Source organism: Rhinatrema bivittatum, chromosome 1 (assembly GCF_901001135.1).
Source record: "Rhinatrema bivittatum chromosome 1, aRhiBiv1.1, whole genome shotgun sequence".
NCBI classification, from domain to species: Eukaryota; Metazoa; Chordata; class Amphibia; order Gymnophiona; family Rhinatrematidae; genus Rhinatrema; species Rhinatrema bivittatum.
This window is the reverse complement of record NC_042615.1, coordinates 811,279,603-811,302,021: the sequence shown is the minus strand read 5'-3', so window position 1 is coordinate 811,302,021 and position 22,419 is coordinate 811,279,603. Positions and strand designations below refer to the sequence as shown.

General features: G+C 46.7%; 1 protein-coding gene across 1 annotated transcript in view; it reads left to right on the top strand.

Annotated features, from left to right (window-relative positions):
• ARID3C (AT-rich interaction domain 3C) overlaps nt 1–22,419 on the top strand; it is a 558,215-nt gene that overhangs the window by 287,111 nt on the left and 248,685 nt on the right. Inside the window, exon 3 of the mRNA XM_029581435.1 lies at nt 11,977–12,049. Within this exon, the coding sequence (XP_029437295.1) occupies nt 11,977–12,049 (73 nt within the window). The remainder of the gene's footprint in view (nt 1–11,976; nt 12,050–22,419) is intronic.

The following is a 22,419-nucleotide window of genomic DNA, read 5'->3' as shown; positions in this document are numbered from 1 at the left end:
ATTTTAAGCAGTTACACTATTTGCCTGTCTTCCTTAGGAGTTTTTCGGCTTTAACGCACACAGCCATGCAGATTTTAAGGCATGCTTGTATGGGGGGGGGGGGAGCCAAGATGGCGGATTAACGCCGCCATTGCTCTGCCTGGCTCTTTTCAGTTTCTTTCTCAGGCTAAAACGCCTTTACTAAGGCCGTCCAAGAGGAAGGGGAAAGTTAGAACTTTCTCCTCGGACCCCCTTCCTCCAACTGGTCAGCAAACAATTCTGCAATGTCTGGCGGCCGCTCCTGTTTTGGGGCCCTTGGATCCGGCTGCCGTGGTATATAGAGGAGATCTCACCCCGCCCTTGGAGGAGGGCATCTTTGAGCCCCTCAGACGCTCGTTTACCACCGACAGCACGGGGTGATTAGCAGCAGCTCCTTGCGCTGAGTCCCGAAGTGGTTTCTCAAGCTGTGGACGCCGAGGGAGCAGCCTCGATGAACCCCCCTGTGCCGAGAGCTCTCACGATCTGCACCAGTGGCTCGGACCCCCCCCTCGCTTGATGAGAATCCCCATGAGGGGAGCGGAGGTGAGCAGAAGGAGGTTGGATCGCAGGCCTTGGAGGGAGATCCGTTTTTGATTCAGAAACCCCCTGGTGGTCACATTGGAATCGTTGTGGGACCTTGTTTCTTTCCATGATGGGCAAAGCTATCTCAGAGTGTTCTTCTAAGGTTAATGCTGTATCCCAGCAAGTGGATTCCTTGTGTAGAAACAATATATCTCAACAACAGGAGCTTCATCAGAAATTTATACAAGCAGAAGAAGAAACTCACCCTATAAAAGGAGTACAGAACACGACAGCGGCTCACTGAATAGAAAAGTAGAATTCATAGAGAACAGACGGAGGCATTTAAATCCAAGGATTGTGGGAGAGTTACCATGGTTAACCCTTAAGAGGTATTTTCTTGAAGTCTTGGACTTTTCTTCTGACACAGTTCCGATAAAGTTTATTTTCTACCATCAAGCCCAGGCTCTTGAACTCAATCACCTGCTGTTGACTTGGCGAATGTGACGGAATATCTTGAGTCATCGAGTTATGAAGTGATAGAACGAGCTACACTGCTGGTATCGTTTTTCTCTGACAGTGACTTTAAGTTCAGTAATGAAGAAATATTTCAGGAAATCCACCGTACCTTTTATGGGCCATTCTGTAAGGATATTTCCTGGCTTAGCTAAGGTCACGCAAGAAAGAAGGAAAGGATTCTTGGCATTACGTCGGGATACCCAAGCCATAGGGGCTACCTTCTTTCTAAGATACCCCTGCAAATCTATAGTCAAATATAATAGAGATAACTTTGTTTTCTTCTCACCCGAGCAACTTAAGATCTTTGTTGATTCTAAGAAAATGTCATCACTCGGAAGGGATGAAGTTTAGGTGACGTCTAATTATATAATTTGGGAGCCATAGTAAGCGAAGCCTTTCCTTGGATTACTTTTATTTCTCCTTATTTGGCTGACCTCCCCCACTGGTTGTGGTCTGATAGATACAGCGAATTAGTGTGAACGGATATGTTTCTTTAACTTCAACTGTGCATTGCATGTATCATGTTTCTGAAACATAGTGGATTCTTTGTGTAAGTTTTTTTGAAATTTCAATAAACAATAAATAAATTTAAAAAAAAGCAGCATGCCTGCATGAAGGAAATAGCCAGTTTGACCAATTAGTCCACCAGTTTGCCCAGTCATCCAGACCCCTCTGGTTCTTCAGTCTGTACTGCCCCCGGTTTACCCAGACCCCTCCCCCAGGCGTTTTAGGCCTGAAACAAGTTTTTCCTCAGACTTACACCTCATCAGGAGCAGACGTAAATAAGTGCGGGTAACAGCCTGACGAGCGCTGCGGGGGTGAGATTTTTAAAAAGGTATTTATGTGCGTAAGTGTCGGCTCCCCCTTGGAATGCCCCTGACGCTTCCTGACTCCGTCCCTTTTTTCTGCGCATCTGGTTGCTCACGCACAGGCGTATATACACGCGTAATCAGGCCATTTTAAAATACGAATTGCTGGTGCTCGGCTGAGGTGCTCGCATGCATGGTCTTTCAACGCGAGCAACTCTTTTAAAATTCACCCCCAAATGTAATCCTCCCCCAGGCCCTCCTTCTCTCACAGGCCACAGGACAATCACGTACTGGACACCTTCTCCTTCCTCTGGTGTACAGAACCGCACAGGGACAAGAGATGATTTCTGACAGACAGGGGGGGGATCTAGAGAGCACATTTAATGCTCCCGTCCCCCTCTGGTTTTGGGCCTGGATTCTCTGCTGGGAAACGATCTAGAGCGGTCAGCTTTCAACCCGGCTGAGCAGAACCAGACGTTACATTTCTCAGAAGTTAGACTCCTCCCCCTTTTATTTTCAACCATGAAATACTGCAGAACTGGTGAATTTTCGCCATTTTCTCTCTTTTGCACGGAAACTCCGACCTTCAACTCTTAACAGGCAAATTATAAAAGCCATGCGTGTGCCACAAGTGGGAGATACACGCAGAAGTCGGAACGGCGCACGGCGAGTGGATTTTAAAAGCCGCCCGAGGATGCCCGTGTCCTCCTGCTGTGCACACAAGAAAAAGTTTGCAAAAAGGGATGAGGAGTGGGCGTGGTCTTATCGGGGGGGGGGGGGGGGGGACAGCCCAAGAGATGAGCGCGTAAATATTTAACACAGGAGCGCGCCGGGGTCTCCTGCCACGTTACAATACTATTGGATGGCATGTAAGAAATAAAAAAAAAAATCTAGGCTAGTCAGCGGGATTTTAAGGGTGGGGACTAACGGGGGAAGAGTGGCTATTAAATTAAGAGGATTTGGAAGTCTTATTCCTGAACTGGGAAAATGGCGAATGGTGTCGGCACGCGTCCCTTATAAAATTCCCCCACTTTCGCGGTAGACGCGGCATTTGCGTGCACATGCACACGTCCGTTTAAAATTGTGCGCATATGTACATGCGCCCAGGCTATTTTATAACGTGCATGCATATATGCGCGTATGTTAATGAATTGGACGCGTCTCTGGACGCGAGCCGGCAAACGCACGCACGTGTGCATCCGTGCGCCTATTTAAAAGTTACCGACCCTGGCAAATATTTTCTCAGTTATGAGGGGGAAGGGGGTTGCGAATTCTGTTAAAAGGGGCACATTTTGAGTACGTAAGTTATTTACGTTTGCCATGCAAGATGCTTGAGGCAGCTTGATTGCCTAGGGCCATGTATTTCTTGTTCACTGCTTTGGGGACTTGTATGCCTGGGAAAGCAATATATAGAAGTTTTTAAATACATTTTCCTATTTTTTTTTCACCCTTTCCTTCAGAATCGTATCTGTTAAATTCAATAGTGAAAAGGATTACAGAAGGAAATATTTTTTCACAAATTCTTCTGCAGTCGCAATTCTCCCCCCCACCCTTCCCTTCTGAATTTTTCATTCAGGCTTCCTTTTCTGCAGTCTTCTGCTGGAGCTCCCATCCCTAGAGATTCCTTTGCAATAACATACAGTGACATTCCTGAGCTTCCCTACTGCCCGCTGGCGAAATCCATCTGCCCCTGGTGTCTTCTTAATGTTTATCATCCACGGCGGCTTGTTGTACTGCCTCCAGGTCAAAGTTCACCTTCGGTAGTCGATGTCCTGCCAACTCATCATTTGTATCCTTGTGCTCTTGCTCTTTGCCGTTCTCATCTTCCTCGCATGGAAACAAAGACAGAAGTACTCACGTACTGTGCTGGCCCTAATCCAGATCATCCACTGTATCATCGCTTGGTTAATTTTTAAATGGTTCAACCCATGTAGCTTTTATTGCTTCTATAGTAAGCGATACCCCTATGAATTGATCTTTGCTTCTATAGCTAATTTTATCTCAAACAAAGCTTCCCTTGTAGTTCTTAAAACGATTTCCCGAGGATTACCTTTTAAAAAAAAAAAAGATCTTAAAGTACATTTTCTTTTTTATAGCAGGAGATTCAGGCAGAGGCATAAAATCTGTTACCTGTATATCCCTATTTAGCCTACCCTCTTTTTAGCTATTCCCTACATTTATTCACGTTATTTTGACGAGTTATTGTTGTCTATTTAATATTTATGTTATTATGTTCAGAAACTCTGTTTAATGTAACGCTTTAACCGCGACAGTTTTGTTCTATGGAAACCGACCTGATTTGATATTTGTATTGAGAATGTCGGTATATAAAAATCCTAAATAAATAAAATAAATAAAACAGATTAAGTGCTATTTTACTTTTCTGAGTGACCAGCAAACAAGTTTAGTATAACTGAATGCAGGGGCATGGTTAACTCTTGGAGGAGAAGTCCATTAATGGCTATTAATCAAGTTTACTTAGGGAATAGCCACTGCTATTAATTGCATCAGTAGCATGGGATCTTCTTGGTGTTTGGGTAATTGCCAGGTTCTTGTGGCCTGGTTTGGCCTGTGTTGGAGACAGGATGCTGGGCTTGATGGAGCCTCGGTCTGACCCAGCATGGCATGTTCTTATGTTCTTACACATGGCCAGTGCTCCAAGCCTCAGTGGCCACGTGCAAAAAAATAAATGTTCTCCTCTGACTCACCATGCACTACATGGCTTGCAGAGGCGTCCCTCAACCTCGGCCAGCCGCTGCAGTTCCTCCTTCTGCCTTGGGGCCTCTTCCTTCCTGCGGCTTTCACAGTGGAAATGCAAGCTGCTTGAACCGTGGCGGCTCTTGCAACCGTGGAGCCCCGCGCGATTCACAATCAGCTGCTTAAGACTGGGCAGAGCTGTGCAGGTCTCAGGAGCTTAGGGAAGAAGAGGGGAAAAACATGGACGGGGAACCAGGGGGACAGCAGGGGAAGAATGAGACTCGGGGATTAGGGTGAGAGTGGGGACTCAGGAATTGGGGAGAGCAGTTGAAGAATGGAGACATTGGGAGGACAAGGAATGACATTGAGTGGGAGAAGGTTACATTTGAGTGTACCAATTTCCTTTTCTTGAGTCCTGACTGACCAGTCCAGACAAGTGGGTTATGAGGCCCTAACCAGCAGATGGAGGCAGAGAACATTTTCTTTTTTCATGCCATCTCCTCTGTATAGCCTAGTGTAGCAGGAAAGAAAACCCGTAGTCTCTTACCCAAACTATCAATCTGTTAGGCTTTGCCCCATCCAACCAGCCCTCTCAACTGAGAAACAAAAGAGAGAAAAAGAAATGAGATTAAATACTCATCGAGATCCAGCAAGCAGGTCCCGCTGGGCTTCCTCCTCAGGAGTCTTCCTTTGAGTGTCCTGCCATCATTACTAGTATTCCCTGTTTATTCAGAAACTCAGGACTCGTGGGACACCGCTGACATGATTCCGGTTTAGTACTGGGTGAGTCGCTCTCTCTTTTTTTTTTTCCAGGATCACACACACAGAGAAAAAGAGAGAAATATTTATGGACAGCATCCTTCTCCTATTCCAGGCTTCCCCCCTCGCAAGCCGCTGTTTTAATACATTTGAATAACTTTGTGTCATCTGCAAATTTGATCACCTCACTCATCGTTCCCTTTTCCAGATCCTACATACATATGTAGTTAAACAGCACAGGTACCGGTACCGGTCCCTGCGGGACTCCACTAACGACCTTTCTCCATTTGGAAAACTGATGTAACGCCCCTTACCTCCAAGCACCTCCAGCATAGTGCCTGCTCCGTGCAGCATCCGCAGGCCGGGTATAGCATTTCCTGCAGCAGAAGACCCTCTTATTCTATAATGCACCCTAAGCCGTAGGGCCTGCTAATGGGGACTTCTCGGGGCGCTGGCTGATGACATCCCATCCCATCTAGGTATATAAGCAGGTCCTCTGCTTCCAGCCAGCGCCTCAGCAACAGGACTCCTGCCGTGCTCTTGCCTGTAGCATGTGTTGCCATGTTTCTGTGTTTCCGCCGCTTGCCTTGCTTTCTGCTCCATACCCATCCCTCTTCGGACTGTCTCCCTTGCTTGCTGACCTGGACTCTGCTTGATCTCTGCCTGCCCTGCCCTTCATCTGAACTGATCCTAATGGGTCTATCAAAGTCTTACCAGCCTCCAGAACCTAAAGGCTTAACCTGCGGGGGAGAAGTGGCTGGTACAGGTAAAGGGCCCGGACTATCTGACCTCGTCTGAGGGTGTATTTGCCTCAATCTGCAGGGAGTATCAACCCTGCAGCAGACCATGGGCTCATTCTCCCTTGAATGCTACAACTAACCATTTAGTCCTACTCTCTGTTTCCGACCTTTTAACCAGTTAACAATCCACAATAGGACACTGCCTCCTATTCTAGTTAATTTCTTGAGGAGTCTCTCATGGGAGACTTTGTCAAGTGTCTTCTGAAAATTCAAATACACTATATCAACTGGCTTACCTTTTTCTACGTTTATTTATATATTCAAAAAAACCTGAAAGGATTGGTAAGGCAAGACTTCCCTTTTCTAAGACAATGAGGACTCTTCCCCATTAAGCCATGTCTATCTACATGGCTAGTGATTCTGTTTTTAAGAATAGCTTCTACTGTTTTTTCCCAGCACCAAGGTCGAGCTCACCACCGGGATCACCCCGGTCAGGTATTTTGGCTGTTTTAAATGAGTGGTTACAGATTATTAATAACAGGTTTGCAATTTTATGTTTGCATTCTTTTAGGACTCTGGGTTAGATGCCATCTGGTCCTGGTGATATGTTACTCTTTAGTTTGCCAGTTTGCTCTCTTTCGTCCTCCATCATCAACTCCATTAAAGAATGTTTCAGGTGTGGTTATATTCTCAACATCCTCCTCAGTAAAAAGCAAGGCAAAGAATTATTTCAGTTTTTCTGCAATTTCTTTGTTCTCCCTGAGCACCCCTTTTACCCCTCAGTCATCTAGCAGCCCAGCTGATTCTCTCACAGGTTTTTTGCTCTGATTGCACTTGCACAAGTGTTATTATTAGTTTTTTGCCTCACTGGCAAGCTTCTTCTCAAACTTCCTCTTTCTCCGTCTTACTACTGTTTTGCCTCTATCTTGCCAGTGCTTCTGCTCTTGCCTATTCTCTTCACGGAGAGGGTGTAGGTAGAGGTGAAGGAGGCCAAAACTGTTACAGAATTCAAGAAAGCCTGGGATAAGCACAGAGGATCCTTAGCAGCGGAAAGGGAAAATGACGATAAAGTTGGAGGTCAAGCGAGGTATGCAGTAGTGCAGTTGGAAGGGAAAGCTGGCAGGCAATATGAACCTGGTAAACTTTTATCTGCCATCAGTTTTATGTTTCTCTGTTTTGATTACAGCTGTTTGTGTGTGTGCATGTATACACAGCTCTGTTAATTTATAAGAGCACAGGCAGCAGGGTACTGAAGTAATGCATTTGAATAATTTGGTTTCCCGGGCTCACTATCAAGCATGTTACATCCAAGAACCCTTTGCTCCCCTGTAACAGCTTGGGTTCTGTTCCCTCTTTATTTGTCCTCGGACGCCACCATTTTTCTTAGACACACACACAACATTTGCTCTCTGCATCTTATGAATTGTTAAATCCGGTCTAGGAGGGGTGTGCAGGTGAATCGTCTCGCCTGCTCGTTCAAAACAAGCAGCTTCTCCTCCGAGGTTTGAAGTGAGGGATGGGAACCAAAGAGCCGTGAACCAAGCCTTCTTAAGCTAATCTGTGGCTTCACTCCCAATTGCAGTGTCAAGCCCAACTCATGCCTCATTCCCCAAGGCCCGGCCCAGCCCTGCCCTGCGTGTTTAAGTGAAACCAATCTCTGATATCCATCTCCTCAAGACCGGCACAAAAGTTGTGAAAACAGGTTCACAAACTTAATTTGTCAGACTCGCACCAGATCCACAAAGCTGAAATTGGTTTATAAATCTGCTTGTTTTTTTTAAATAACAGCGGCACATTGTTCTGCTGCAGATTTACAGAGATTTGCTGAAATCTGCAGAACTGAGCCAGGCAGAACTCCGCCTCCTTTGCATCCCGTGCACCCTTGACCTTGGTAACGCAAGGCTTGCGGTTGAAGGTGTTCAGCCTGATTTTGTACATCGGGTTTCAGAGCAAGGTTCCCGCTTTATGGAATTGCAAGATGAGGACTGTGTGATGCTGCAGCGTAGAGCAGGCTGTGCTGCAAAGCGTGTTGGAAATTGGTTTCCTCCTGCAATTTCAGACGCCATGGCGCGTGCTAAGATTGCTCAGAGGCATGAGTTGAGAATCTGCTAGGGAGTTAGCAATCTGTTATCAAACAGCTATCTGATGGGAGGAGCAATCAGATAGGAGTTAGCAATCTGTTATCAAACAGCTATCTGATGGGAGGAGCAATCAGATAGGAGTTAGCAATCTGTTATCATTCGGAGTTAACAGTCTGCATGGAGTAGCAATCTGTTATAGTTAGGGATAGTTGTGGGTGGATCCTTGGGCCGGTGGCAGATGACCACGTCATCGGGGGGGGGGGGGGGGGGGAAGATCCCGAGAGGGACCACCGGTCAGGCTCAGAGTTGGGAGACAGACACACACTAGTTCTTTTATTAAACAATATATTGACCCACCAGAGGTGGCAGTAGTGAGCTGGAAAGCCCGGCTGGGCTGTAGTCCCTCAGGCACTGGAACAGCGATCCCTGGATGGCTGAGTTGAAGAGAAACTGAGATATAGTGAGTCGGCAGGGTATGCAGATGGTAACACTCACACAATGTCCCAATAAAGCCCAGGCGCTGGGATGTATAGGCCCTCGAGGAGCGAGTATCAGGTTCCAGGGAAAGCTCAGAGAGAACGATGGTAACTCACTGATGTAGGTGATATAGTTGGCAGTGATGACTTCCAGGCAGAAGAGTATATGAAGCAAGTCTGGGAACAAGGGCCCTCGAGGAGCGAGTACCGGTTCCAGACTGTCACCTGGAAAACAAAGGAGAGAGCGAGGCCCCCGAGGAGCGGGTACCTCGGGTAAGTCCGAGGAGGCAGAGTCGCTTAGAAAGACAAAGTGAGTCCGTTGTCAATCCTTGCTAACTCGATGTGTTAGTAAATAGTGAGACCTTAAATATCCGTCGCGGGTGACGTCATCTTCGTGGGACGCCCCCCAGGTTCGCACCATTGCTGGTACTTCAGTCGGGGCTGCGCCGCGCGCGCGCCCGCCCCTAGGCCTCCGGGAACATGGCGGATAGCAGCGGCGAGCCGGTCCGGGGACGCCCAAAGACTTGCGGCAGAAGAACGCCACGGAGATGTAGGTGCCAGAGAGGTAAGGAGGGCGGAGAGAGGGCGTCGGGCACCGACAGACACAACAGCGTGCAGGGAAGCTGCATGGTGACAGCTTGGTTGCATTTTGATTCCTTCTGATTGCACCTTGCAACTCATGTCCCATAACTGAGACTGCTGGGGCTGGTTTTACAATACGGTGGCCTGCACAGCTTAAATCTAGCCGGCTAGGTTGCAGCTAAATTTCACCCTCCTCCTGTCGGCTTTAGCATTGCCAGCTAGATTTAAGCCAGCCACCCCAACACACAGGGATAGCTGCGTTAAAATCAGCACTGGCCGGCTAAGTTGCTGCCTGTGGTCCGACCTCACTCCTGAGACTGTCCAGAATCTTAAGCAGCTAAATATAGCCCCCCCCCCCCCCTTCATTGAAACTAGGCGGTTATATTTACCCACTCAAGGAGTGGCAAATTTTCAAAGCCGCTTCGTAATTAGGGAGCTAGATCAGTTTGAATACCGGTCCTGTTGTGGAGTACATCTGTATACATTAGAGGCCAGGAGCTTCTCTTTCACTTGTAAACCATTTCCAGTTTCAAAACTCAGCTCCTGTGAGCCCATTGTGAGAGCTTTTCATGTAACCATGCGATAACCAACAGCTGTCTACTGTAGTTGGATTATGCCATCAGACCTAGAGGTTTATATTTAGAGGAACATTTTACATCAGCCATATTGACATGTTGATGCTCCTAATTTGTCTCACACTGCTATTACTCTACTAGATACATTATCAGCACGTGGGTGGCAGCAGATCATCTCTATCCCCACTCACAGAGCTGGACATTCGCTCAATTTGGTATTTGTAAACAATTCTGCGTTTTCCAATGGTAATGCAGATGTCTGTACTAGAGAAGTTCCATCGTCTTCTAATCTTTTTCTCACTAACCTCTGTTTCTCAAAATGTTCTGCCTCCACTGTCACAATCTACTGCCCTGAAGCGAGATTTTATAAATCTAGATGACCTATGTTCAGAATTCATACCAGTGCTGGAATCTGCAAATAGTCATTCACCTGATGAGTTGTTGACCCTATGGGACAACTCGTTGAACACTGTCCTTGGCAATTTAGCACCAACGAAGGTCTTCATTAGGAAGAAGTCTAACATTGCCCCAACAGAAGAAAAGAGATGTGAGAAGGTCTGAAAGGAGATGGCATTGATATCCCACCGTGTTATACTTATCTACTTATCAATTTTCTATTTCCAATTATCAAGATACTATCACTACTGCTAAAAAAAAAAGAAGCATATATTTATTCAAAATTATCAATGTTTTTTAATAGTCCAAGAGAACTTTTTCACTCTGTCATGCAGATTATCAACCCATTCTCAGCTCCCTCTAATACTCCCCCTTCGCTTCTGACAATTTCACAGTACTGAAATGCTCTTTCTCTCTAGTTTTTACACCATTCAACAGGGTTTTGATTGTGGAATTTCTTTTGCACTCATTCTCCTAATATTTCATCTGCCTTTGACACCATCGATCATTGTATCCTTCTCTCCAGGATGCACTCTCTCGGGATTGCTGGTTCTGTGATTTCATGGTTTACTTCATACTTAACATATCGTTCTCAACAAGTAAAAACTGGGTTGGAAATTTCAGCTTGGGTTCCTCTGACCTCTGGTATACCCCACGGCTCAGCATTATCAGCAGCCCTATTCATCATCTGTCTGACTCCTTTATGTCGGCTGCTTGTCGGCCTTGGGGTACACTATAAATTGTATGCGGGCAACATTCAGTTCTTTTTCCTCCTCAAGGATACTTGGCATCTCACAGAGCAATTCATCTCATCATGTCTTACAACCATTCACGATTGGCTTTTTCAAAAATTTTGCCTTAAACATCCTGAAAACCAAAATTATGATCCTTTCTCGGTTCTCTCTTTCTTGTGTTCCTGAAAAAAATTGTCTTCAAAAATCAAAATCTACCCATACCCAAAAAAACAGTTCATAATCTCTGCGTTCTCATCCATCTGTCTCTCTCTCTTTGCATGCTCACATCAAGGCCCTCACACAAACTTCGTTTTTCAAGCTGCGACTCTTAGGCCATCTAAAACCACTTCTGCATCCTCCTGATTTTCGAGCGGTTCTTCCATTGCGTCTTTTCTCTGCTTTGGATTATTGCAATGTACTTTTCACCGTTTTGCCTGCTTATTCAAGTCAGATTACAGATTATCCAAAATTCTGCTGCCGGGCTATTAACGGGAGGGACACACATACGCAAACACATCACCTCAGTTTTGTAAATGTTACATTAGCTCCCAATTTCATTTCGGATACAATATAAGTTCGCAGTTACTATTCATACCCTCATTCATAATATTCCTTCACCATGGATTGCAGCAACACTAAAAATTCATACTCTGTCCAGAACTTTACGCTCCTCCAGTTAGTACCTCTCCTCGGACCGTCCATCTTGAAGAGACTAGGGAATGTGCTTTCTCCATTGCTGGCCCTCTTTTATGGAATGCTCTCCCAAAAGAGATAAGAACAAAGCAGAACTAAAGTTTTTCCATCGAGCTATTACAATCCATTTATTTCAAAAGGCATTTTCCATCGAGCACTATCAATTCATCTATCTTGACAATAGTTTGGTCTATCAGCGCTGTCAATGGCTGTGATTTTCTTTGATTTTTTGTCATTGTTGATTGATTCTTATGTAATTTTATTATGTCTGTTTTCTTGTACCCACCCTGAACGTAGGAATAAATATTTAAAAATAATAAATAATAATATATACCATTGCCTCTGCCCTGTTGACCTTCTCTTTGCCCTTCTTTTCAGCTTTACGAACTTGATGACGACCCAAAGCGGAAAGAATTCCTCGATGACCTCTTCAGTTTTATGCAGAAGCGGGGTGAGTCTGAGGCCTGCCTGGACACGCGTCGTTTTGTGCCTAAAGATGGTAGGGTTGACTCATGGCTTGTTGCTCCCTGGAAGAGAATCATTTCATTGCAGTGAAGGCTTCCTCCTGTGCACTACCAGAAATGACATATCCCAGCTGGTACGCCCAATTTTTATAGTATGTGCTGTTTCAACTTCAGCACTGCCCCCTTTGCAACAGGGTGGTGGGGATGGGGATGGGGAGAGATGGGCCAGCCTCCCCAGCATCAACAGCTCTACAAGACGTCACAGGAAAGCAATATTTTCTGGGAGCATCATTGTACTGAAAGTCAGGTGTATGCATAACCCCCTTTTTCAGTAGATGTCCTGAATACAGGGTTATAATGTGTGCCAGGGCCACAATTCACTCTCTCTTTCTCTTAGCCCTGGGGTGCTAGGGTCCTTTGCAGCGGTGGGTGGGGTAGGATTAGGCCCAAGGCTCACAGGGCATTCTGCCTGCATTTATGCAACCTGGCTGACCAATCTAAGCAGCTTCAGGAGAGGAGCTTTTAGGGATGGTCTACCAACTCCTTCCTAGCCTAAACCTCGTCTGAGTGAGGGACAGAAATAGATAGTGGGGCCTAAAGGGTCCCTGCATATAGCTAATAGCCAACGCATTTACTCAAAAGCTTCAGTGCAACCCTTGGGTGGTGCTGGGTTGATCAGATTGCATGAGTAATATTTCCGGATAACGTAAGACATATGGTGGGAGGGGATGTCGCTTCAAGGATGCAAGGGGTATTAAAAGACAGAGTGATTTACTTCATCATGAATACGTTGGGTTGCCATGCACAGGCAGAAGAAAGCTAAAACTAGTGGAGACAGGCGTTTTCTGGCTTAGGCTTATCTTAACGCCTGTTTTGTACCAAAGATGGCTTCCTTCTGGCGTTCATAGGGTGTCACAGGTATGGGCAGCACAATGAGTTGGACTTAAAAGTTTGTTTTGGTCGCACAAATGGACCAAGGATGTGAAGGAGGCCAGTTTTGAAATGTTTGAGGAGAACGAAACAGTTTGCCACTGGCATGCACTCGCTGGTTATGACAATCCATAAAAGAGGACAGGCATGGAATTTTATGCAGCTTGGATATCCCCTGCTAGCACTAAAGTTGCTTCAGCGAGTAATCTCAGGCCTGTCCCATACACCATACCAGTACATGCTCCTCAGTTAGCAGTGACTGGACCCAGGTCAACCTCATCTGATTCCAGTTGGGCGTTCTTAAAATCACCTCTCACTGCATTTCTGGATGTTTTCAATAAGATAAATAGGACACGTGCTGGGATGCTCTGAAATGCAGTTAGACCGAGTCTAGATCAATCTGCCACACTGGATTTGGGTCCGGTGTCAACAATATGTGCCGTAATTATTGTAGGTTAGAGGAAGGAAGGAAAGGCATGTGTGTGCGTAGTCACAGGGTTTCAAGTCGCAGGTGTAACTTTTTAATCTGCTCACTTTGGATCACAGCAGATGACAACTTTCGGGAAGAATGGTCTAAAAAAAAGCAAGCAAATGCAATTTTTGGTAGAGGCTAATGTTAATATATTTTGCATTTGTTTCCATTTATATATTTAATTTACTTGCTTGTTCAGCTCATGCCTTTTCTTCGGCAGCTCAAGGCGATTTACATTCAGAGGGCTCAAGGTTAAGGGCCCGATTTACTTGGCACTTTTCTTATCATCCCAGAATGGGAGAGAACATTTGGTAAATCAGGTCCTAAGTTCATACCTGAGGCAGCTTAGTTAAACGTTTTCCAATTACTTTCTTCCTAATGCTTTTTTGACAGAAACACAGCTTCTCCCCTAGGCTCTGGTCCAAAAGGTTTTTCCCCCATTCTCTACTTATGGCAAAAAGCTTTACATAAACAAAAGTGGTGGATGCTGGGAAAAGCGGAGAAAGCCCAAACTGCACAGAACGTAAGCATGCGTGGGACAGATACAGCAGGCGGAGTGAGAGGGTGGGTGAAAGAAATGGGAGGTCGGGAGCTGGGATTGGGTGCTGGCTTAGCAATGGGAACCTGTAAGCTTATCTACCCAAATGGAAGAGAATGAAAAGGTGAAGACAGCCAAAAATGACTTGGGTGAAGAGCACCATCTTGCAGCTGTTCAAGCTTGTATGGCTGACAGCTGGAAGATATCCTTACGAGGGACGACTGAGCGAGGATATGATAGAGGTCTACAAAATCATGAAAAGTCTTGAACAAGTTAATGTAAATCGGTTATTTACTCTCTCAGATCATAGAAAGATCAGGGGGCACTCCATGAAGTTAGCAAGTAGCTCATTTAAAACAAATCGAAGAAAATTATTTTTCACTCGGTGCATAGTTAAGCTCTGGAATTCATTGCCAGAGGATGTGGTTACAGTAGTTAGTGTAACTGGGTTTAAAAAAGGTTTTAGATAAGTTCCTAGAGGAAAAATCCATAAACTGATATTAATCAATAAGGAATAGTAGCTTGAGATCTATGTATTGGTTGGGTACTTGCCAGGTACTTGTGACTTGGTTTGGCCACTGCTGGAAACAGGATACTGGGCTTGATGCACCCTTGGTCTGACTCAGTATGGCATATCTTATGTTCTTATGTTCCTATGATCAGTATTGGCATAAGTGGGTCAGCTGATCCTTATTTGCTAGCTTGTACTATGTTACTATGTTTAAAATCCCATCACTTTGGGAGTTTTGTGTGATGATGCAATCTCAGGAAGATGTCATTCCTTTATTGATGTTAAAGTAATCTAACTAAAATAAATGGGAAAGTGGCCCTGCACCTACATAGCTTTTATGCAAATAGAACTCCGCCCCCTCCTTCCTGTACACTCCAGGTCCGCCCCACTCTCCAGCTCCACCCCTCTCTCTGTATGGGAATTGAACTGCGCCCTTTACCTTTCACTTCCGCCCCACTCACAGGGCAGTTCAGAGATAGTCACATCATGCTGTTGACATGATAACCTATGTAAATGATTCTTTGGGCAGTCACGCAAGTCTAGAAGCTTCCACAATATTTTATGTTATCTATAAAAGAAGGATCACTTCCTATATACAATGAGATGCTGGGGGACAGGTTGTCAGAAGCATGGCATCAGCATCTCCAGAGAATACTTATATTGTTCAATAAAAGATTATGTTTTTCACTGAAAATCTAAGTGTTCTTGTCTCCCTGGCCATAAGAGTCATAAAAAATGGCATGGCGCTTAACACTAGCTCCACCCCTCTCTCTGTATTATCCAATCAACACTCTACTACCACATATGGAAATTGAGCACCACCCCACTCTTGCTGTTCTCTCCAGCTCTGCCACTCTCTCTATGAATAATCAATCAATCTCTACTACCACACAGTAAACCCGAGCTCAGCCTGCACTCTCTACTACTACACATCTCAGTTACGCACTTCCTTCGCTTCACAGTATTTCCTTACTAGTGTAAGAATTTCCTTACTAGTGTAAGAATTCCTTACTAGTGTAAGAATAATCAGTAATAGGATTCAATGTAAATTACAGTAGAGGCCCAGTATGTACAGGATCCACATTTTCCCCAGAACTTGTATTTAAGTTGGCTGTTTCCCACTGGCAGGCCGCTGATCATCTGTTTCCGGCAATTGTTCTGTCTTGTTTGATAGTCCCCAGCATCTATTTGAAGTTTATCCTGCAGTTTGGGAAGGGGACCTAGTAATAGATCACACGTCAGGAAAAGTAATCCGTAATCTGTTCTACATTAACTTGTTTGTGTGTGCTTGAATATTTTGGAGGCTGTGGTCCCTTTTATTGGACCAACTTAAGAAAGATAAGTTATGTCATTTTATATTTGTATACCGCCTTCCTTAGACATCATTCGACCCAAGGCAGTTCACAAAACATAAATATAATGCAATAAATAGCAGTACATCATAAAATAATGCACCAAAAATACAATCAATAACAATAATCATCATAAAATAATATAGCAAAAGCACAGAAATATATAAAATAATATAAAAAATAATATAGCAAAAGCACAGAAACATCTAAATACAATAAATACCAATAGCTGGAGGCATAGCTCCGGCCTATCCCACTGTCACTGAGGCAGGACAGAGCTGCTTCCCCCACCATTCAAACAACAATCCTTTCCTATATATAAAAGGCAGTTGGGTGTAGGAGATGTTTCTCTTTCTACGTGCGGCTCTGTGCACAACGCCGCCAGCACGTGCACAGCAACACCAGCATGCACAGAAGCAGGAGCAGCATGCGTGGTCCCACCACTGAAATCGGAAGCCGCCCAGAATACGGAGGCCTGGTGGGGAGTCCGCTGCCGGCCTAAGGCAGCATGTGGGAGTGGGGTGGAGTGGAGTGGTGGGCAGCACAGGAAATGTTTGGTGGCATGCTGTCCAGCGTGGACCTTGGCAGAGAGTGGCGTGGGGAGGTTAGGCCAGGAAACTCACACACCAGACAAGGTAGATGAGAAGAGACGGTTAGATTCAGGACCTCTATGTGCAAGCACAGGAGCCGTGATCCACCTCTCCTTGGAATGTAGAAAGGCTGCGGGTGGTCCCAAAACTCATGCACCCCGTTTCCTTGGGATAATTTGTAGGCCGGTATGGTCCTGTAAACTACAGTAGGTGGTGGTGGATAGAAAACCGGTAGACGGGATGAGAGCACTGAATTATGAATGATGGACCCAATGGACTATGAGCCTCTTGTGGTCTGTAATTGTCTGTTGTGCATATGATTAGAAGTGTGGTGAGGAACATGAGAGACTGCGAGCCACTTTAACCCGTGACCCGAGCTTTGCCTTGTGTTCTGTCTCCTTCATCCTGGCCGTCGCCCATCCACCTTGGGCTTGCCCTGCAGGTACATAGTTGGGGAGTGCAATACCCACAGTACGTGCACGGTCAAGCCCAAGGTGTAGAAAATAATAGCATAATGAAATGCTGGCCAATTATGGCCTCTCCGGTCTGCCCATAGTACCAGTCCTGTCCTGGTCCTCTTAAAGCCCACCTCGCTGCATTCTGGGGCTGCTACGTCCCATTTTTCTTTCATAGGAGAATCCCTGGGATGCACTGCACTCCCTTGGTTTCCATTCCATCTCTGGTTGGCCCACTCAGTACAAAGAAACGGAGAAAATCTCAGTAGATGGTCCACAAGGCTCATGTAGGTCAATGCAGTCTCAGGCCTTAGCCTCCCATCCTGAGCTTTCTTATTTAGTTAGATTTATATTCCACTTTTCACAGCGTTTCAAAGTGGATTACATTCAGGTACTGTAGGTATTTCCCTACCCCAGAGGGCTCACAATCTAAGTTTGTACCTGAGGCAATGGAGGGTAAAGTGACTTGCCCAAGGTCACAAGGAGCGACAGCAGGACTAGAACCCTGGTCTCCTGGTTCATAGCCACTGCTCTAACCACTAGGCTACTCCTCCAGTCTTGCTTTTTGTTACTGTGCTGGCTCCTGGGGGAACTGTTCCATCGTTAGGTCAGAAGCTCCTGCACGACAAACCGTGCTGGGAATGCTATCTCAGTGCAGGTTTACTAACAGATAAGGTGTGGCATGAGCATCTCCTGACTCATGGGGGGTCATTTTCAAAGGCACTTTCATGCGTAAAACCTGTATTTTATTTTTTCTTAAATGGCCCCGGCGGGCATGCTGGTAAAAGAATGCACGCCGTGCGATCTCACATGTAACATGCATACTAAATAGGCATTCGGAGGAGGGGGGAGGGGGAGGGTTGGAATTGGGCGGGAATCAGGATTGTCCGCATTACTTTTGATTTTGCAGAGGTTGCGTGGAACTCCATGGGCGCAAAATCGCACCTGCTCTCGGGGAGGGCCTCTGCATCAGCCTGCGAATTTTCAAAGTGGCTCGCTGCGCCCGGATCCTCCCTGAGAATCCTGGGTAGTGCCCGCGGGTGAAAAGGACGGACAGGGTCAGCCTGTGCGGGACTCTTTGGAAAGGCTCCTTGTGATGTACGGCAGGGTAGACAGCAAACAGGTGATGTCTAGGAAGGCTGCAGACCCGTCACAGTCGGGGGACCAAGCCTCAGTCCAGTGTGTTTATCGGTTTATGACTCTCTCTCTCTCCCGCCACGGTACTCGGAGTGAGGGGTCAGGGTCGGTGCATTATAATTGCACGTGTACCGGACGGTATCTGGCGCAGTGCGCGCTTGAGAGACAACTTCTCTGAGCTTCCTCGCTCAACAGCAGTGTGCACGGGGTTAAGAACTGGCGGGGCTTCCCCCGGCGACCCGCGCCGGGCCCTGGCTTCGAGCCTCCATTTGGAATGCACGGAGGACCCACCCGGGGCCTCAGGACGGGCGTGGGGGGGGGGGGCCACGCACCAGGCTGACAGTAATCTGAGCCTGGATCCCTCAGAACCGGGCCCACCTGCCCCAAAGCAAACAGAGCCCGGTTCAAGACTGCCTGTGGCACCCTTTACCCTACCAGGCGGCTTATCCACCACCCTTTCTGTGAAGGATTAGATGTTGTGTGGGACCCTGCAGTCTCCTCCGCCTCCTTTGGGGACTGGGGCGGGGATCCTGCTACTACGAGCCTCCAGTAGCAAATACTCAGGGATTTTTACTCCCTCTGTTTCATAGCCCGACGTGCCTGCTCTGATCATGTGACAGGGGTGTAATCGTGGGCCCTGAATCCGGCCACCTGGTGTCACTCTTGAGCGATGGCCTCAAGTCCATCCGCGACCTGGAATGGAGGGGGGAGACCTGACTCTGGGTTTTCCCGTATGAGCCACTGGGCCGAGGAAACACTTTCTGAAGTTCCTCCCGAGTCTGCCCCTTGCGGCTTCGTATTATGACTTTCTTCTTGTTGAGAGATGCTTGCTTTGTGTCCATCAGGAGGTATCCCTCTATTCATTTTCCTTCCTCTTGTCTAAGGCACGCGCATTTCGGCCCTTCAGTCTCTTATCCTAGAATTTATTGTGCAGATCCTGCACCAGCCTGGTAGCCCCTTCTCTGGGCCACCTCTACAGGGAGGGTCAGGAACGAAGCAATCTGGCAACCATCCCACGGTGTAGGCAGAGAATGGAGAGGAGGAGCGCACAGAAGAGCCTTAAAGGGTGACATCCTCCGAGTGTTGGCGTGCGTTGAAAACCACTGCTCGCCTGGGCACAGTATCCCTTCCTTGGAGAGCTGCGCTTCTAAGCTGAGCAAGGGTCCGGGGGGGGGTTAAGTGGCTTACTCAAGGTCACCCAGTGAATGGTCCTCAGGGGGCGATCAGACTGCGGCCTCATGGTTCGCAGCTTGCACGGGACACAGAGAGGAGACCCAGCAGAGGGAATGCCAGCAGTTTATTGTACCTGCAGCTGGTCCCCGTTACCCGTCAGTCACATCTGCCATCGCTCGCCTACCTTGGGGGCCTGCGGGTTTGTTTCTCTCTTTGTTTCCATGACACAGGCACTGTTTGCACGGGACTCCTGCCGCAGGCCACCGCTGCAGTTGCACAACGCAACGTCCTGACAGAAAACGAGATGTAAGATAAGATGCATAATTAGCACAACTGATGCCTAAACTGTACAAAGGATTTCACGTTAATTGTTTTGGAATGGTTTATCTGCAAGTCTGGGCCTTGCGAAAGGGAGAACCGTGATAGGAGTAGTACAGCATGGCGAGAGTGACAGAAACAAGCCATTGTCGGCTGTACCCGTGATCACACATCTAAAGGGCAGGAAAAGGAAGGTTAGCTGCGTGATATAACCCGAACCGCACAGTGATACAAACATCGGCGGTTGTAAGAGGTTGCATTGACGTGAACAGCTGATCAATAGGTGACGTATTCCGGATCAGTGATATAAATATCAGAGTGTTACAAATACAGATAACCAATGGGCAATAACCGATGTAACCTGAGTTAAAGGCTGTGCTTGGCCAGGGATGCCAGCTTTTGGAGGCTAACACATGAAGAAAGAGGTGGGCTTATGGGATGCCTTTTCTGTGCCCCCCACAGCCTGGACAGTAACTTAAAAAAACCACTAATAAGTAGCAAACTGTTTGCAGAGCAGAACCCGTTCTGGTTGTATATTTGGAGATGTTAACATGGGTGTACATTGTGTGTTTGCAGATTGCAGGTGTGCACACTATAAATTTGCAGCCCATGTGTACACAGGTTAGAAATGTGCAGAGTATGCACACATTGGAGAATAGTCGTGTGCATTTTTGTGCTTGCTGGTGCAGTGCTTAATTCTGAATTTCTCATTCTCCATTCCCCTGCTCCATTTCTGGTCCCTGTAAATAATACCCCCTCCCCCTTTCTGTTACACTGTACACGATTATGACAGCGACTGGGGATGCTGTTCGTCTGAGCTCTGTCTATACGGTGTACGTGCTTACCAAGAACTGACAGGGCCATGTGATTAAACCATTGTGTGATTCAGCTCTCTGCATGGGTGTGTGTGTGTATCACAGTGTCTAGCAGTGTGGCATGCTTAAGCTGTGTTTGCATGGTGTGTGTGTCTGTGATGGACTGATAGCTCTGAGTGAATTTCAGCTCTCTGCATGGTGTGTGTGTGTATCACAGAGTCTAGCAGTGTGGCATGCTTAAGCTGTGTTTGCATGGTGTGTGTGTCTGTGATGGACTGATAGCTCTGAGTGATATTCAGCTCTCTGCATGGTGTGTGTGTGTGTATCATAGAGTCTAGCAGTGTGGCATGCTTAAGCTGTGTTTGCACGGTGTGTGTGCCTGTGATGGACTGATAGCGTTGTGTGATATTCAGCTCTCTGCATGGTGCATGTGTGTGTATCACAGTGTCTAGCAGTGTGGTATGCTTAAGCTGTGTTTGCATGGTGTGTGTGCCTGTGATGGACTGATAGCGTTGTGTGATATTCAGCTCTCTGCATGGTGTGTGTGTGTATCACAGAGTCTAGCAGTGTGGCATGCTTAAGCTGTGTTTGCACGGTGTGTGTGTCTGTGATGGACTGATAGCGTTGTGTGATATTCAGCTCTCTGCATGATGTGTGTTTGTATCACAGAGTCTAGCAGTGTGGTATGCTTAAGCTGTGTTTGCATGGTGTGTGTGCCTGTGATGGACTGATAGCGTTGTGTGATATTCAGCCTGTGATGGACTGATAGCGTTGTGTGATATTCAGCTCTCTGCATGGTGTGTGTGTGTATCACAATGTCTAGCAGTGTGGTATGCTTAAGCTGTGTTTGCATGGTGTGTGTGCCTGTGATGGACTGATAGCTCTGAGTGAATTTCAGCTCTCTGCATGGTGTGTGTGTATATCACAGTATCTAGCAGTGTGGCATGCTTAAGCTGTGTTTGCATGGTGTGTGTGCCTGTGATGGACTGATAGCGTTGTGTGATATTCAGCTCTCTGCATGGTGCATGTGTGTGTATCACAGAGTCTAGCAGTGTGGTATGCTTAAGCTGTGTTTGCACGGTGTGTGTGCCTGTGATGGACTGATAGCTCTGAGTGATATTCAGCTCTCTGCATGGTGCATGTGTGTGTATCACAGTGTCTAGCAGTGTGGTATGCTTAAGCTGTGTTTGCACGGTGTGTGTGTCTGTGATGGACTGATAGCGTTGTGTGATATTCAGCTCTCTGCATGGTGTGTGTGTGTATCACAGAGTCTAGCAGTGTGGCATGCTTAAGCTGTGTTTGCATGGTGTGTGTGTCTGTGATGGACTGATAGCGTTGTGTGATATTCAGCTCTCTGCATGGTGTGTGTGTGTGTGTGTATCGCAGTGTCTAGCAGTGTGGCATGCTTAAGCTGTGTTTGCATGGTGTGTGTGTCTGTGATGGACTGATAGCGTTGTGTGATACTCAGCTCTCTGCATGGTGTGTGTGTGTGTGTGTGTGTATCACAGTGTCTAGCAGTGTGGCATGCTTAAGCTGTGTTTGCACGGTGTGTGTGTGTCTCTTGCACTGGCAGCATGGTGTATTTTAGCACTGTGTCTGCGTTTGTGTGCTTAGTGATAGCCAAGCTGCCTCGGATGAGGGCGGTGGGGAGAGAGTGATGGCCCCCCACTCCTGGAGTTAATGGTCTGCCCGGGTACGTCCCATCCATCTCCCTTGCAGGAAGTTGTGCCGGCGTGTGACAGGCTCCTCCGGTAGTATTCATTGCTAACAGCTCCTTAAATTCTGGAAGGTGCTGACAGCCAGCTCTGGGGAGCGACCTCAGCACAGGCCTCTGCGATATGCTTCCTCGTTACTCTTGTACCGCTGGAGGCACCGCACTTTTTCTGTTGATTGTTATTTTTCTCTTTTGTTTTTTCTTTCTTTATTCTGTTTAGGAGTCTCGAGGGAAGAAAGGAAACGGTCCCACTTGACCCTCTTCTGGAGTTTTTTTCCCCTTCACGTTTTTGTACTGGTTTGTTGTTCTTAGTGTCTGATAAAATCTGAATCAAGGGCCTTCGTTTACAAAG